A 16,392-nucleotide genomic window follows, 5' to 3' on the forward strand; every position below is an offset into this window, starting at 1 on the left:
CTCAACCCACCTGTACCCTGTACATTGACTTGCTAGCAGTGTATAGTATATATAGTATATAGCCTCTTTATTTAACATTACCCCTACCTACATGTACAAACTACCTCAACCCACCTGTACCCTGCACATTGACTTGCTAGCAGTGTATAGTATATATAGTATATAGCCTCTTTATTTAACATTACCCCTACCTACATGTACAAACTACCTCAACCCACCTGTACCCTGCACATTGACTTGCTAGCAGTGTATAGTATATATAGTATATAGCCTCTTTATTTAACATTACCCCTACCTACATGTACAAACTACCTCAACCCACCTGTACCCTGCACATTGACTTGCTAGCAGTGTATAGTATATATAGTATATAGCCTCTTTATTGACATGTCGTTTTAGTGTGTTCTTTTTTATTTTTTACTTTACTTCATTCAGTAAATATTTTCTTAATATTACTTCTTAACTGCATTGTAGGTTAAGGGCTTGTAAGTAATCATTTCACGGTAAGATCTGGCTAGACCTCTTGTATTCACTGCGTGCGACAAATACAATTAGATTAGATTTTATTTTATTCGATTTTATTAGATTTGACAAATGCATTTCTTTTTGTTATAGAAACCTAGGGCTGTGCGTGATCAAACCATGATTTGTATTATTACCACTGTTTTTGAGAAAAGTAAAGGTGTGTGTGTGTGTGTGTGTGTGTGTGTGTGTGTGTGTGTGTGTGTGATGAGGAAGACACACACAGAGAGGAGACAGGCAGAAACAAAAGGACTGTTTATTAGGTTGACGTGTGAGGCAGCCAGTCGCTCTGTCAGCCATGATCTGCCTTAACAAATCAAACCAGCAATTTGTTTTCCTAGAGGACGGCACAGTTAGAGGCCATAGCTACGAACAAAGGTGTGTGTGTGTGTGTGTGTGTGTGTGTGTGTGTGTGTGTGTGATCTCTTTCTCGACAGGATTTCGAAGCACTTCAGGCATCACTTCTGTGGGACTCTGAGGTCTTTTGTTTAGTCCATCATTATCTTAACACCATTCTGCTCGATTCTAAAATGGATTCCTCTCCACATACCTTAGTCTGGTAGATAGACACAGTACCTGACTCCTGATAAATCCAATGGTTTGGGACTGTCTTAAATGCACTAAAGTGGTAACATGCACAAATCCAGAGTAAGTCAAAAGAATGTATTTGAATTGTGAGCAGCACAAGCTGTAACACACAGATTCCATTCTCAAAGTATCTAAATATTGAAATTACGTAATTAGTGAAGTACTTAATGATAGCAAATGATGTGTCAGTAATCATAAACTCTGGCACGATAATAATATCAATAGTTTCAACAATAACAACCACCAAATCATCAGTTTCACAGAGCATTGACAGACCATTTTTCAGTCCATATACCACTGCGCACAATGGTTTCCCCATCACTGTATCTCCCAAACATAGTGTGTAGCTATCCCAACAACAGAATGTCCCTCTGGAAACTCCACTTTTGCACTCTGATGCATTTTGCGTTATAGTCCTCCGGTCTATGGCCAAAGCAGTCATCGTGTAAGAGTCTGTTCTCTGAGAGTACATCAGCTGGTGATATGGCCTGCCAGGGTTCATCATGTTTCACACAGATACAGTTGAAGTCGGAAGTTCACTTACATTTAGGTTCCAGTCATTAAAACTTGTTTTTCAACCACTCCACAAATGTCTTGTTAACAAACTATAGTTTTGGAAAGTCGGTTGGGACACCACCTTTGTGCATGACACAAGTAATTTTTCCAACATTTGTTTACAGACAGATTATTTCACTTAGTTAAGCACAGTCATGACACATGTATCTCATAGGATACACAGCCTGCTCTGTCCCATGCTGCTTTTATTTATGCATGTTGTGCTGTTGGGTTTTATGACGTAGCCGCCATACGTTTATAGATGTAATTAGTGGTGAGAGTGGGGAGACGGTGTGTGTAATTAGAGAGGTGATGAGTGATTGAATACGAGCGTATGCATATGCATATGTGTTGTTGTTGCTTGTAATGAGTGTTGAGAGTTTGGCTGAAACCGAAAAAGCAGTTAATTGTTTTTGGGTCTGAACACATGAGGGAGAAGACAGTGTTCTATAGGATTCTGGGAAATGTCATCTACCCTCGATGGATTAGCAGAACTAACTCCTTCAGGGAGCCTTGAGGAGCCGAGTGTTCTCTTGGTTCCAGACACACAGAATTTGGGAACAGGGTTCCTAATGAGTCTCAGTTTGGGGACTGAGCTACTGGATGAGGAGAGGAGCTCAGGTGAGTCTTGGTCCAGACTGATAAGTGGTATATTTAGAGGACTGACAAAGCAGTTTGACAAAGAGTCAAGAAGAATGAAGGATCTCATGACTGACTTCTCAGTCAGGTCTAGAAACACATGTAGAACCATGAAATGGTACATTCCTCCAGGTGGTGTATGAGGTGAGTTACTATGTAAAGCGCTTTTGAGTAGTTCAGTTAGTAGAAATGCGCTATATAAGTCCAATCCATTATTATTATTGGTTCAGAAATCTCCTGCCCTCCCTTCCCATTCTAAAAGGCAGATAGTCGTTGGGGCGCTGGAGTCCTCATCACAAACAGGCATGACGGTTCTAGATTCGTCCATGGGTCTAGCCTATACTCTCAGGCTCTAGAGTTCTATTGGGCTCTAAGGGTTCCACTACTTGCAAATGAAGGCCAGGGGAAGTTAAATCATCGTAATTTAATCATTACACAGGGACCAAAACACTGGCTCGGTCCATGGGTAGGGCCTGGACTTATAGGTTCTACAAAGGTGCAGGTTCTTCTAATTTACATGTTCTAGGATTCCGCTCTTCACAGCTGTCGACTCGCAGGTGCAGAAACTTTCTCAAGGAGACAGTTCTAGAGTTCTAGAGTTCTAGAGTTAAAAAAATTATTTTTCCCAGCTCAGCTGCACTCCTCACAGTTGCAGGCGAGGATGTAGCGGTAGGTTGCTGTGATGCGGCTCCCTCCGGCACAGCGGAGTCTCACAGCCTTCAGCTTGGAGGTGTGGGGCTTGCAGCAGAAACAGGTACTCTTGAAGGGCTGCTTCAACACCGAGCTGAAGGAGATGAGAGGGTCGGAGCGGGACGTGTGGCTGCAGTGGCCCTCGCACCGAGCTAGCAACACCATCTGGAGAGGAGGAAGGGAGGAGAGGGGAGGGGAGGGGAGGAGAGGAGAGGAGAGGAGAGGGGGGAGAGGAGCAGAGGAGAGAGAAGAAGAGGAGAGGGAGGGAGGAGAGGAGAGAGAAGGAGAGGAGAGGGAGGAGAGGGGAGGAAAGGAGAAAAAACATACATGAGCACTTCAAGGGAGTTTAGAAAACAATAAAGTTATGTTAAACTGTTCAAAGAGCTGTAGTCTATATACTGTAGTCTATATATTGTAGTCTATATACTGTAGTCTATATACTGTAGTCTATATATTGTAGTCTATATACTGTAGTCTATATACTGTAGTCTATATGCTGTAGTCTATATACTGTAGTCTATATAAGAGCTGTAGTCTATATACTGTAGTCTATATACTGTAGTCTATATACTGTAGTCTATATACTGTAGTCTATATACTGTAGTCTATATACTGTAGTCTATATAAGAGCTGTAGTCTATATACTGTAGTCTATATACTGTAGTCTATATACTGTAGTCTATATAAGAGCTGTAGTCTATATACTGTAGTCTATATACTGTAGTCTATATGCTGTAGTCTATATAAGAGCTGTAGTCTATATATTGTAGTCTATATACTGTAGTCTATATACTGTAGTCTATATACTGTAGTCTATATATTGTAGTCTATATACTGTAGTCTATATAAGAGCTGTAGTCTATATACTGTAGTCTATATGCTGTAGTCTATATACTGTAGTCTATATAAGAGCTGTAGTCTATATACTGTAGTCTATATACTGTAGTCTATATGCTGTAGTCTATATAAGAGCTGTAGTCTATATACTGTAGTCTATATAAGAGCTGTAGTCTATATACTGTAGTCTATATAAGAGCTGTAGTCTATATACTGTAGTCTATATAAGAGCTGTAGTCTATATGCTGTAGTCTATATAAGAGCTGTAGTCTATATACTGTAGTCTATATAAGAGCTGTAGTCTATATACTGTAGTCTATATAAGAGCTGTAGTCTATATACTGTAGTCTATATACTGTAGTCTATATACTGTAGTCTATATGCTGTAGTCTATATACTGTAGTCTATATAAGAGCTGTAGTCTATATACTGTAGTCTATATACTGTAGTCTATATGCTGTAGTCTATATAAGAGCTGTAGTCTATATACTGTAGTCTATATACTGTAGTCTATATGCTGTAGTCTATATAAGAGCTGTAGTCTATATACTGTAGTCTATATACTGTAGTCTATCTACTGTAGTCTATATGCTGTAGTCTATATACTGTAGTCTATATAAGAGCTGTAGTCTATATACTGTAGTCTATATAAGAGCTGTAGTCTATATACTGTAGTCTATATAAGAGCTGTAGTCTATATACTGTAGTCTATATAAGAGCTGTAGTCTATATACTGTAGTCTATATAAGAGCTGTAGTCTATATACTGTAGTCTATATACTGTAGTCTATATGCTGTAGTCTATATAAGAGCTGTAGTCTATATACTGTAGTCTATATAAGAGCTGTAGTCTATATACTGTAGTCTATATAAGAGCTGTAGTCTATATACTGTAGTCTATGTAAGAGCTGTAGTCTATATACTGTAGTCTATATAAGAGCTGTAGTCTATATACTGTAGTCTATATAAGAGCTGTAGTCTATATACTGTAGTCTATATAAGAGCTGTAGTCTATATACTGTAGTCTATATACTGTAGTCTATATGCTGTAGTCTATATAAGAGCTGTAGTCTATATACTGTAGTCTATATACTGTAGTCTATATGCTGTAGTCTATATAAGAGCTGTAGCCTATATACTGTAGTCTATATACTGTAGTCTATATACTGTAGTCTATATACTGTAGTCTATATAAGAGCTGTAGTCTATATACTGTAGCCTATATATTGTAGTCTATATACTGTAGTCTATATAAGAGCTGTAGTCTATATACTGTAGCCTATATACTGTAGTCTATATACTGTAGTCTATATACTGTAGTCTATATACTGTAGTCTATATACTGTAGTCTATATACTGTAGTCTATATATTGTAGTCTATATACTGTAGTCTATATAAGAGCTGTAGTCTATATACTGTAGTCTATATATTGTAGTCTATATACTGTAGTCTATATAAGAGCTGTAGTCTATATACTGTAGTCTATATATTGTAGTCTATATACTGTAGTCTATATACTGTAGTCTATATAAGAGCTGTAGTCTATATACTGTAGTCTATATAAGAGCTGTAGTCTATATACTGTAGTCTATATACTGTAGTCTATATGCTGTAGTCTATATACTGTAGTCTATATATTGTAGTCTATATACTGTAGTCTATATACTGTAGTCTATATGCTGTAGTCTATATGCTGTAGTCTATATGCTGTAGTCTATATAAGAGCTGTAGTCTATATACTGTAGTCTATATACTGTAGTCTATATGCTGTAGTCTATATGCTGTAGTCTATATGCTGTAGTCTATATACTGTAGTCTATATGCTGTAGTCTATATAAGAGCTGTAGTCTATATACTGTAGTCTATATACTGTAGTCTATATGCTGTAGTCTATATGCTGTAGTCTATATGCTGTAGTCTATATACTGTAGTCTATATGCTGTAGTCTACATGCTGTAGTCTATATAAGAGCTGTAGTCTATATACTGTAGTCTATATACTGTAGTCTATATACTGTAGTCTATATGCTGTAGTCTATATGCTGTAGTCTATATACTGTAGTCTATATGCTGTAGTCTATATGCTGTAGTCTATATAAGAGCTGTAGTCTATATACTGTAGTCTATATACTGTAGTCTATCTACTGTAGTCTATATGCTGTAGTCTATATGCTGTAGTCTATATAAGAGCTGTAGTCTATATACTGTAGTCTATGTAAGAGCTGTAGCCTATATACTGTAGTCTATATAAGAGCTGTAGCCTATATACTGTAGTCTATATAAGAGCTGTAGTCTATATACTGTAGTCTATATACTGTAGTCTATATACTTTAGTCTATATACTGTAGTCTATATGCTGTAGTCTATATGCTGTAGTCTATATAAGAGCTGTAGTCTATATACTGTAGTCTATATACTGTAGTCTATATGCTGTAGTCTATATGCTGTAGTCTATATAAGAGCTGTAGTCTATATACTGTAGTCTATATACTGTAGTCTATCTACTGTAGTCTATATGCTGTAGTCTATATGCTGTAGTCTATATAAGAGCTGTAGTCTATATACTGTAGTCTATGTAAGAGCTGTAGCCTATATACTGTAGTCTATATAAGATCTGTAGCCTATATACTGTAGTCTATATAAGAGCTGTAGTCTATATACTGTAGTCTATATACTGTAGTCTATATACTGTAGTCTATATACTGTAGTCTATATGCTGTAGTCTATATAAGAGCTGTAGTCTATATAAGAGCTGTAGTCTATATACTGTAGTCTATGTAAGAGCTGTAGCCTATATACTGTAGTCTATATAAGAGCTGTAGCCTATATACTGTAGTCTATATAAGAGCTGTAGTCTATATATTGTAGTCTATATAAGAGCTGTAGCCTATATACTGTAGTCTATATAAGAGCTGTAGCCTATATACTGTAGTCTATATAAGAGCTGTAGTCTATATAGTCACTGTCCCAGTCAGGCTTTGTATTCTCTAGTCCACATTCTCTAGTCCCCCTATCCACATCGATGGGGCAGTAGTGGAGAGTTTTAAGTTCCTCGGCGTACACAATACAGACAAACTGAATTGGTCCACCCACACAGACAGCATCGTGAAGAAGGCGCAGCAGCGCCTCTTCAACCTCAGGAGGCTGAGCATCCTGTTGGGCTGTATCACCGCCTGGTACGGCAACTGCTCCGCCCACAACCGTAAGGCTCTCCAGAGGGTAGTGAGGTCTGCACAACGCATCACCGGGGGCAAACTACCTGCCCTCCAGGACACCTACACCACCCGATGTCACATGAAGGCCATAAAGATCATCAAGGACAACAACCACCTGAGCCACTGCCTGTTCACCCCGCTATCATCCAGAAGGCGAGGTCAGTACAGGTGCATCAAAGCTGGGACCGAGAGACTGAAAAACAGCTTCTATCTCAAGGCCATCAGACTGTTAAACAGCCACCACTAACATTGAGTGGCTGCTGCCAACATACTGACTCAACTCCAGCCACTTTAATAATGGGAATTGATGGATATTGATGTAAAATATATCACTAGCCACTTTAAACAATGCTACGTAATATAATGTTTACATACCCTACATTATTCATCTCATATGTATATACTGTACTCTATACCATCTACTGCATCTTGCCTATGCCGCTCTGTACCATCACTCATTCACATATCTTTATGTACATATTCTTTATCCCTTTACACTTGTGTGTATTAGGTAGTAGTTTTGGAATTGTTAGGTTAGATTACTCGTTGGTTATTACTGCATTGTCAGAACTAGAAGCACAAGCATTTCGCTACACTCGCATTAACATCTGCTAACCATGTGTATGTGACAAATACATTTAATTTGATTCGATTTAGTGTAATCTAGAGCCTGCAGTCTGACTTAATCTGTGGCCTGGCACGTGCAGTAATAGGAGTTTGGCTAGTCTGTCTCATTGTTGACATTGAAAGCTTTGAGTTAGTCACACACACACACACACACACACACACACACACACACACACACACTCACATGTAAATCACATGAGTAACCTCGCCTGAGACCTGAAGACTTGTGTTAGCTCCGTTAGAGCTTGCAGCATAACAGCGGTGACACACCCGGTATCATCGCCCTAATTAGTGATGTTGATTGTTCTAATGGCTCAGTCTCCATACTGTGTGTCTGTCAGAGGGACACAACATGGATGACCTGTTTCACTGTGTTCTTAGCTACACAACATGGATGACCTGTTTCACTGTGTTCTTAGCTACACAACATGGATGACCTGTTTCACTGTGTTCTTAGCTACACAACATGGATGACCTGTTTCACTGTGTTCTTAGCTACACAACATGGATGACCTGTTTCACTGTGTTCCTAGCTACACAACATGGATGACCTGTTTCACTGTGTTCCTAGCTACACAAACATGGATGACCTGTTTCACTGTGTTCCTAGCTACACAACATGGATGACCTGTTTCACTGTGTTCCTAGCTACAGAACATGGATGACCTGTTTCACTGTGTTCCTAGCTACAGAACATGGATGACCTGTTTCACTGTGTTCCTAGCTACACAACATGGATGACCTGTTTCACTGTGTTCCTAGCTACACAACATGGATGACCTGTTTCACTGTGTTCCTAGCTACAGAACATGGATGACCTGTTTCACTGTGTTCCTAGCTATAGAACATGGATTACCTGTTTCACTGTGTTCCTAGCTACACAACATGGATGACCTGTTTCACTATGTTCTTAGCTACACAACATTGATTACCTGTTTCACTGTGTTCCTAGCTACACAACATGGATGACCTGTTTCACTGTGTTCCTAGCTATAGAACATGGATGACCTGTTTCACTGTGTTCCTAGCTACACAACATAGATGACCTGTTTCACTATGTTCTTAGCTACACAACATGGATGACCTGTTTCACTGTGTTCCTAGCTACACAACATGGATGACCTGTTTCACTGTGTTCTTAGCTACACAACATGGATGACCTGTTTCACTGTGTTCCTAGCTACACAACATGGATGACCTGTTTCACTATGTTCTTAGCTACACAACATTGATTACCTGTTTCACTGTGTTCCTAGCTACAGAACATAGATTACCTGATTCACTGTGTTCCTAGCTACATAACATGGATGACCCGTTTCACTGTGTTCCTAGCTACATAACATGGATGACCCGTTTCACTGTGTTCCTAGCTACACAACATGGATGACCTGTTTCACTGTGTTCCTAGCTACATAACATGGATGACCTGTTTCACTGTGTTCCTAGCTACACATAATGGATGACCTGTTTCACTGTGTTCCTAGCTACACAACATGGATGACCTGTTTCACTGTGTTCCTAGCTACACATAATGGATGACCTGTTTCACTGTGTTCCTAGCTACACAAACATGGATGACCTGTTTCACTGTGTTCCTAGCTACACATAATGGATGACCTGTTTCACTGTGTTCCTAGCTACACAAACATGGATGACCTGTTTCAATGTGTTCCTAGATACACAACATGGATGACCTGTTTCACTGTGTTCCTAGCGGATCCTCATCTAGAGGTGATGGTCTGCTTGCAATGTGACCACTGCGCGCACACACACATACACACACACACACACACACACACACACTGTAAGTGGACTCCTGTGTCATGTCCCCTGTCAACTGCCTCGTGTCGCCACCGATGTGAGCCTCTCTAACAATAGCTAGGGCCAGGGGATATAAACAAAAGTTAAATAAGCAATACAAAAAATACAGTAAACATTAGACTCACAGAAGTTCCAAAAGAATAAAGACATTTCAAATGTCATATTATGTATATATACAGGATTGTAACGATGTGCAAATAGTTCAAGTACAAAAGGGAAAATAAATAAACATAAATATGGGTTGTATTTACAATGTTGTTTGTTCTTCACTGGTTGCCCTTTGTTTGTGGCAACAGGTCACAAATCTTGCTGCTGTGATGACACACTGTGGTATTTCCCCAAGTAGATATGGAAGTTTATCAAAATTGGATTTGTTTTGGAATTCTTTGTGGGTCTGTGTAATCTGAGGATAATATGTGTCTCTAATATGGTCATACATTTGGCAGGAGGTTAGGAAGTGAAGCTCAGTTTCCACCTCATTTTGTGGACAGTGTGCACATAGCCTGTCTTCTCTTGAGAGCCATGTCTGCCTACGGCGGCCATTCTCAATAGCAAGGCTATGCTCACTGAGTCTGTACATAGTCAAAGATTTCCTTTAGTTTGGGTCAGTCACAGTGGTCAAGTATTCTGCCACTGTGTACTCTCTGTTTAGGGCCAAATAGCATTCTTGTTTGTTCTGTTTTTTTTGTAAATTCTTTCCAATTTGTCAAGTAATTATCTTCTTGTTTTCTTGTGATTTGGTTGGGTCAAATTGTGTTGCTGTCCTGGGGATCTGTGGGGTGTGTTTGTGTTTGTGAACAGAGCCCAAGGACCAGCTTGCTTAGGGGACTCTTCTCCAGGTTCATCTCTCTGTAGGTGATGGCTTTGTTATGGAAGGTTTGGGAATCGTTTCCTTTTAGGTGGTTGTAGAATTTAACGTCTCTTTTCTGGATTTTGATCATTAGCGGGTATCGGCCTAATTCTGCTCTGCATGCATTATTTGGTGTTTTACGTTGTACACAGAGGATATTTTTGCAGAATTCTGCATGTAGAGTCTCAATTTGGTGTTTTATCCCATTTTGTGAATTATTGGTTGGTGAGCGGACCCCAGACCTCACAACCATAAAAGGCAATGGGTTCTATAACTGATTCAAGTATTTTATAGCCAGATCCTAATTCGTATGTTGAATTTGATGTTTTTTTCCCTTCTTGCCTTGTCTCTCAGATTGTTCACAGCTTTGTGGAAGTTACCTGTGGCGCTGATGTTAAGGCCAAGGTATCTACAGTTCAGGCCAAGGTATGTGCTCTCTGAATCTCTCTGACTCTCTCAATTCAATTCAATTCAAGGGTCTTTATTGGCATGGGAAACATTTGTTAACATTGCCAAAGCCAATGTAATAGATCTCTCTCTCTATCTCTCTCTCTAACTGACTCCCTCTCTGACCCTCTCTGACTCTCTCTGACTCCCTCTCTGACCCTCTCTGTCTCTCTCTGTCTCTCTCTCTGACTCTCTTTGACTCTCTCTCTGTCTCTCGGACTCTCTCTTTCCGACTCTCTCTCTGACTCTCTCTCTCTGACTCTCTCTCTGACTCTCTCTCTCTCTCTGGCCCTCTCTCTGACTCTCTCTCTGACTCTCTCTGACTCTCTCCCTCTCTGACTCTCTCTCTGACTCTCTCTGACTCTCTCTCTCTCTCTCTGACTCTCTCTCTCTGACTCTCTCTCTCTCTCTGGCCTTCTCTCTGACTCTCTCTCTCTACCTTTGGCTAAAGCCTGTCTCGGGCCAGGGAATATGACACACACACTTGTTGGCGATGACTGCAAGGAAGTTGGCAGCCACTTTAGGAACATGTGTCTTCCTTCTGAGGACTAGAAGATGAGCTATCAGCTAGGAAGTGTTTTAGTATTTTCACAGAGAGAGGTTGGGAGCTGAGGGCTTTGTGTCAGTGTGTGTTGGGGGGGGGGGGGGGGGGAGAGGGGAGATAAGGAGAGGGAAAGAGAGGAGAAGGGTCTGGAGATTGGGAACCGCAGGGCACTCACCTACCCACACACAAACACCTACATACACAGTTGCAAGCACTTGAATGCGCACACACAACTACGGCCCTGCATGTATGAAATGGACTCATGGTGGGAGAGAGAGGGGGAAGAATAGAAAGACGGAATGACAGCCCCCCTCCATTAACTGTCCCCTGTGAGGGATCACTTACACTCATTTAAATTCGTTTACATCAGGAACTGTCACTCACGACTACACATCCCCAGTGTCACTCATCACTACAGATCCCCAGTGCTGTCCTGTTTACATGCCGTATATTACGCCTCAGGGAGGGAGAAAGTAACTCTCCTCATTTTTTAAAACTAGGTAAGTCAGTCAAGAACAAATTCTTATTTACAATGACGGCCTACCCCGGCGACGCTGGGCCAATTGTGCGCCGCCCTATGGGACTCCCAATCACAGCCGGATGTGATTCAGCCTGGATTTGAACCAAGGACTGTAGTGACACCTCTTACACTGAGGTGCAGTGCCTTAGACCGCTACGCCAGGGTTACTAGGGTTACTCAGCACCTGTTTGCCACAATCTTTTTCCAGTCTCTCCACTCTTCTTCTTTCTCTCTTTCTATTAGACCTCTCTCTCGCACCTCTCTTTCCGTCTCTCTCTTTCTCCACTCTCTTCCCTCTCTCCGTCTCTATCTCTCCCCCCTCTATTTATCTCTGCCTTTCCCATCTCTCTCACTCTCTCTCTCTGTCTGGTCTAGGTGAGTCACGCTGCTGTTGAGTGAGGTGTTGGATGTGGGCCACACTGCAGACATTTGCTGCTCTCTCTATGGGGGCTTGTTTAATTTTGGGCTGGGTTGAGGAAGTCACAGAGACCGTGAGAGACCGTGCGAGACAGAGACAGAGACAGAGAGTGAGACAGAGAGAGGAAGAAACGGAGACAGAGAGAGCGAAAGAGAGAGACAGTGAAAGAGAGGGACATACAGAAAGAGAAATAAAGAGTGAAAAATACCTACTCACTAGACTCATTAGAGAGAGTTCCCTGTCTGTAGTCCCAGGGGTCTGCTTTGGAGGTTTGGGGAAGATCATTTCTGATATTTATCATGTAAAAGCTCCTGCTCCTTTGTCAGCTGGACTGGCCCTGTTATCTTAAACAGCTTCTTAGCAGGAAGACTAGGGGTGGAAGACTGGATTGGCTGACAGTGTATGTGTGCGCGTGTGAGTGTGCACGTGTTTGCATATGTGTTTGTTTTGATTTACAGGAAGTTCTGACCTTCTTTATCAGTAGGTATCTGCTAGTGTATCGTTGTCTCCGAGTGAAAGAGCGTGTGTGTACATTCTAGTGTGTGTGTGTGTGTGTGTGTGTGTGTGTGTGTGTGTGTGTGTGCACATTCAGCTGACTTACATTGGAGTGGCACTTGTAGATGGAGTGTGTGATGGTCTCCACGAAGTGATGCCTCATACAGCGGTCTGGGTCTGTGTCTCCATGGTGTGTGCTGTGTCCGCTCTCCGTCTTACTGCTGCTGGCCTGCGCTACCACCACTAGGGGGCAGAAGACCAGCAACAGCAGCAGCCCTGAGGGGGGAGAAAGGGGGGCTGGGGGCCGCATACTGGTGCCAGGGAGGGCTGGCTGGGAAGTGGGATGGGTGTAGGGAATAGGGGGTAAAGTCAAAGTGGCATGGAGGAATTTCAAAGGGAGACACAGAGAGGGTGAGAGAGGGACACCCTCTTTCTTTCTCCCTGTCCACTCCTTTTTATGCCTCTCTATTTGTCTGTTTGCATCTCTTCTCACTGGGAGTGACTTTTCTCTCTCTGTTTGTCTGTTTGCATCTCTTCTCACTGGGAGTGACTTTTCTCTCTCTGTTTCGGTTTCTTTCTTGTTCTCTTTACTGACGTGATGGAGTGAGGCTTTCCCTGCCTCTCTCTCTGTATTGGCAGTGTAAACCCCATTGTGCTGTCATTACTCCATTTTTTTAGGAAACCTGTTGTACTTAATATGTCTGAGTAGCCTACAGTTACTTAAAATTATTTTGTAGTCATTACTCAAACCGATAGAGTCACTGTGACCCTGTAGAACACGCGTCAAACTCACTCCACGTTGGGCCCGAGTGTCTGCTGGTTTTTGCTCCTCCCTTGTACCTGATTGATGAATTAAGATCACTAATTAGAAAGGAACTCCCCACACCTGGTTGTCTAGGGCTTAATTGAAAGGAACAACTACTCATTCCATGCAGACACTAAGCCCCCCATGGAATGAGTTCAACAGCCCTGCTGTAGGGGTCCAGATTTGAGTTGAATCAGCTTGAACATTTTGAGAAACGCCCTCGCTAAGCTAAGCTACGCCTCCAATATAATTTCCCAGTGTGACTTGTCTTTTCTAGTGAATTATAGGGAAACCCCCGATGTCTGTATTTGTTAGTGACAGAGACATGGTTGTTGAATTCATTCATTTTCAGTTCTGTGGCCTTCACCAAACGAGTTCCTAAGTGAATGTTGTCATGAAACTCTTTATGACAATACATTTATATAGCTTATAAGGCCTTATTTTGAGGCCTATCATCACCCTAATACAGTGGCCTGAAACTCATGGTTTACAAGCCAAATCAGGCCTACAAGTAGGGTTGCATAATTCTGCACAAATTTCCAGGAATCAGCCTTACCAGACTTTTGCAACCCTACCTGCAAGTCACATTATGCTGGCTTGCAAAGTGAGGTGTCATTCCTATTGGAATCCTGAGCTTTGCTATCGAACAGTTAGCATTGTTATTCACCTGCAACCTGCATTCATAATGACTGCCAGGGTTAGGAACTGTTAGAGGAGACGACCTGAGCTGTTTAAACTGGAACAACCATTTCAGTAACAGGTGCAAAAAAGTTAGTTTACAAAAATGTATGTTATTTATCTTTGTGTAGCATAAGATGAATCAATCATTCAATGTACATGCAAAAACACAGATATTAAACAATTCTCCAAAAATATACCTGCAGTAGAGCATGCAGGGTAATACATTTCCTTTCCATTTCCATGTTATCATAACTTAAAAAAATAGAGTTGATGTGACCTTGAGTCAGATCCACATAAACATTTTAAGTAATAATGACTTTTCATCAACTTTGAGTTCCACTTACTAGAAGTATTTGAGTTCAAAATGCGTTAGGGTTTTACAGTGGGTGTTGGTATGGAGCTCCTAGCCTTGGCCAAGGGTACTGCTGCGTGGGAGGTAAGCTCTTCTGTTGGTCCTCTTCTTGGACCTCTCCATCTCTCCTGTCTATTGGTCTGGATCTGGAAAGAGAGGGAGAGAAAGACGGGAGGAGGGGTGGGTCATCTCTATTTTCTGAAGCCCCTTTTCTCAAACTAAGATATTAAGGTGAAAAGTACTGTGTGGTTTATATTATTCCCCTCTAATCAGGGGATGATTCAGACCTGGGACACTAGGTGAGTAGAATCCCTGGACAATCAGTGGTATGAATTAATACATTTACAGAAGAGCTCCAGACCTTTGTGTTCTTCTCTGGCTCCTCATGGACTACACACAAGGGATACATCGTTTCCAAACGTTTGTGATTTATACTGTTACAGTAGCTATTGAAGTCATAGCAGGAAATGGTAGGATCTCAATTGATTCCACAGCTATTTGTGTTTTCAAATCCTTTCTAGTCCTTTCTAATCCTTTAGTCCCTTATAATCTGTTCTAGTCCTTTCTAGTCCTTTCTAATAATTTCTAGTCCTTTCTAGTCCTTTCTAATCCTTTATAGTCCTTTCTAGTCCTTTCTAGTCCTTTCTAGTCCTTTCTAATCATTTCTAGTCCTTTCTAGTCCTTTCTAGTCCTTTCTAATAATTTCTAGTCCTTTCTAGTCCTTTCTAGTCCTTTCTAATAATTTCTAGTCCTTTCTAGTCCTTTCTAGTCCTTTCTAATAATTTCTAGTCCTTTCTAATAATTTCTAGTCCTTTCTAGTCCTTTCTAGTCCTTTCTAATAATTTCTAATCCTTTCTAGTCCTTTCTAATAATTTCTAATCCTTTCTAGTCCTTTCTAATAATTTCTAATCCTTTCTAGTCCTTTCTAATAATTTCTAATCCTTTCTAGTCCTTTCTAATCCTTTCTAGTCCTTTCTAGTCCTTTCTAATCATTTCTAATAATTTCTAGTCCTTTCTAGTCCTTTCTAATAATTTCTAATCCTTTCTAGTCCTTTCTAGTCCTTTCTAATAATTTCTAGTCCTTTCTAGTCCTTTCTAGTCATTTCTAGTCCTTTCTAATAATTTCTAGTCCTTTCTCGTCCTTTCTAGTCATGTACATGTATGTAGAGTGATTAAAGTGACTATGCATAGATGATAACAACAGAGAGTAGCAGTGGTGTAAAAGGGGGGGGGGGGGGGGCAATGTAAATAGTCTGAGTAGCCATTTGAGTAGGTGTTCAGGAGTCTTAGAAGCTGGGTAGAAGCTGTTTGGGAGCCTCCTGGACCTAAGTTTGGCGCTCCGGCACCGCCTGCCGTGCGAAGGCAGAGAGAACAGTCTTTGGCTAGGGTGGCTGGGGTATTGACAATTTTTTGGGCCTTCCTCTGACATGAGGATGATGATGATGACAATGATAACTATGACAAATATGATAACTATGGAAATGATGACAACGATAAAACCAGTTGCTATGCCAGCCAGGTATGTGTGATATTGAAAGGGGCTGTAGGATAAACACACCCGTGAAGGCTGTGAGTCTGAGAGGTAGAGGTAGGCTGTTCTCCTCAGTAAGAATAGACTGGGATGTCTGCTGTGCTGTCTAAACCCTGTAGCAGCAGGTTACCGGCCAGCTAAACATCTCAGGCAATATTTATTTTAACAGGCCAACTGATACTTCTATTCCTAACAGGAGGAATTACGAAGAAAAACACTAGGATGGAGGGAGGGATGGAGGGAAGGAGGAATAGAA

At 41.1% G+C, this 16,392-nt stretch overlaps 1 protein-coding gene across 2 annotated transcripts in view; it reads right to left on the reverse strand.

The window, feature by feature from the left end:
* Positions 1-758: 758 nt before the first annotated feature.
* LOC110520585 (norrin) overlaps positions 759-16,392 on the reverse strand; it is a 58,556-nt gene continuing 42,922 nt past the window's right edge. The window contains exons 2-4 of one of the 2 annotated variants that reach the window (XM_021597976.2): positions 14,598-14,751; positions 12,874-13,098; positions 759-3,159 (exon numbers count right to left, since the gene is read on the reverse strand). In XM_021597976.2, the coding sequence (XP_021453651.1) occupies positions 2,935-3,159; positions 12,874-13,077 (429 nt within the window). In that variant the 5' untranslated portion in view covers positions 13,078-13,098; positions 14,598-14,751 and the 3' untranslated portion in view covers positions 759-2,934. Of the gene's footprint in view, positions 3,160-12,873; positions 14,383-14,597; positions 14,752-16,392 lie in introns of those variants that run through there. The other variant, XM_021597977.2, reaches the window with a different exon arrangement.

This window comes from Oncorhynchus mykiss, chromosome 3, assembly GCF_013265735.2.
Source record: "Oncorhynchus mykiss isolate Arlee chromosome 3, USDA_OmykA_1.1, whole genome shotgun sequence".
Taxonomy (NCBI): domain Eukaryota; kingdom Metazoa; phylum Chordata; class Actinopteri; order Salmoniformes; family Salmonidae; genus Oncorhynchus; species Oncorhynchus mykiss.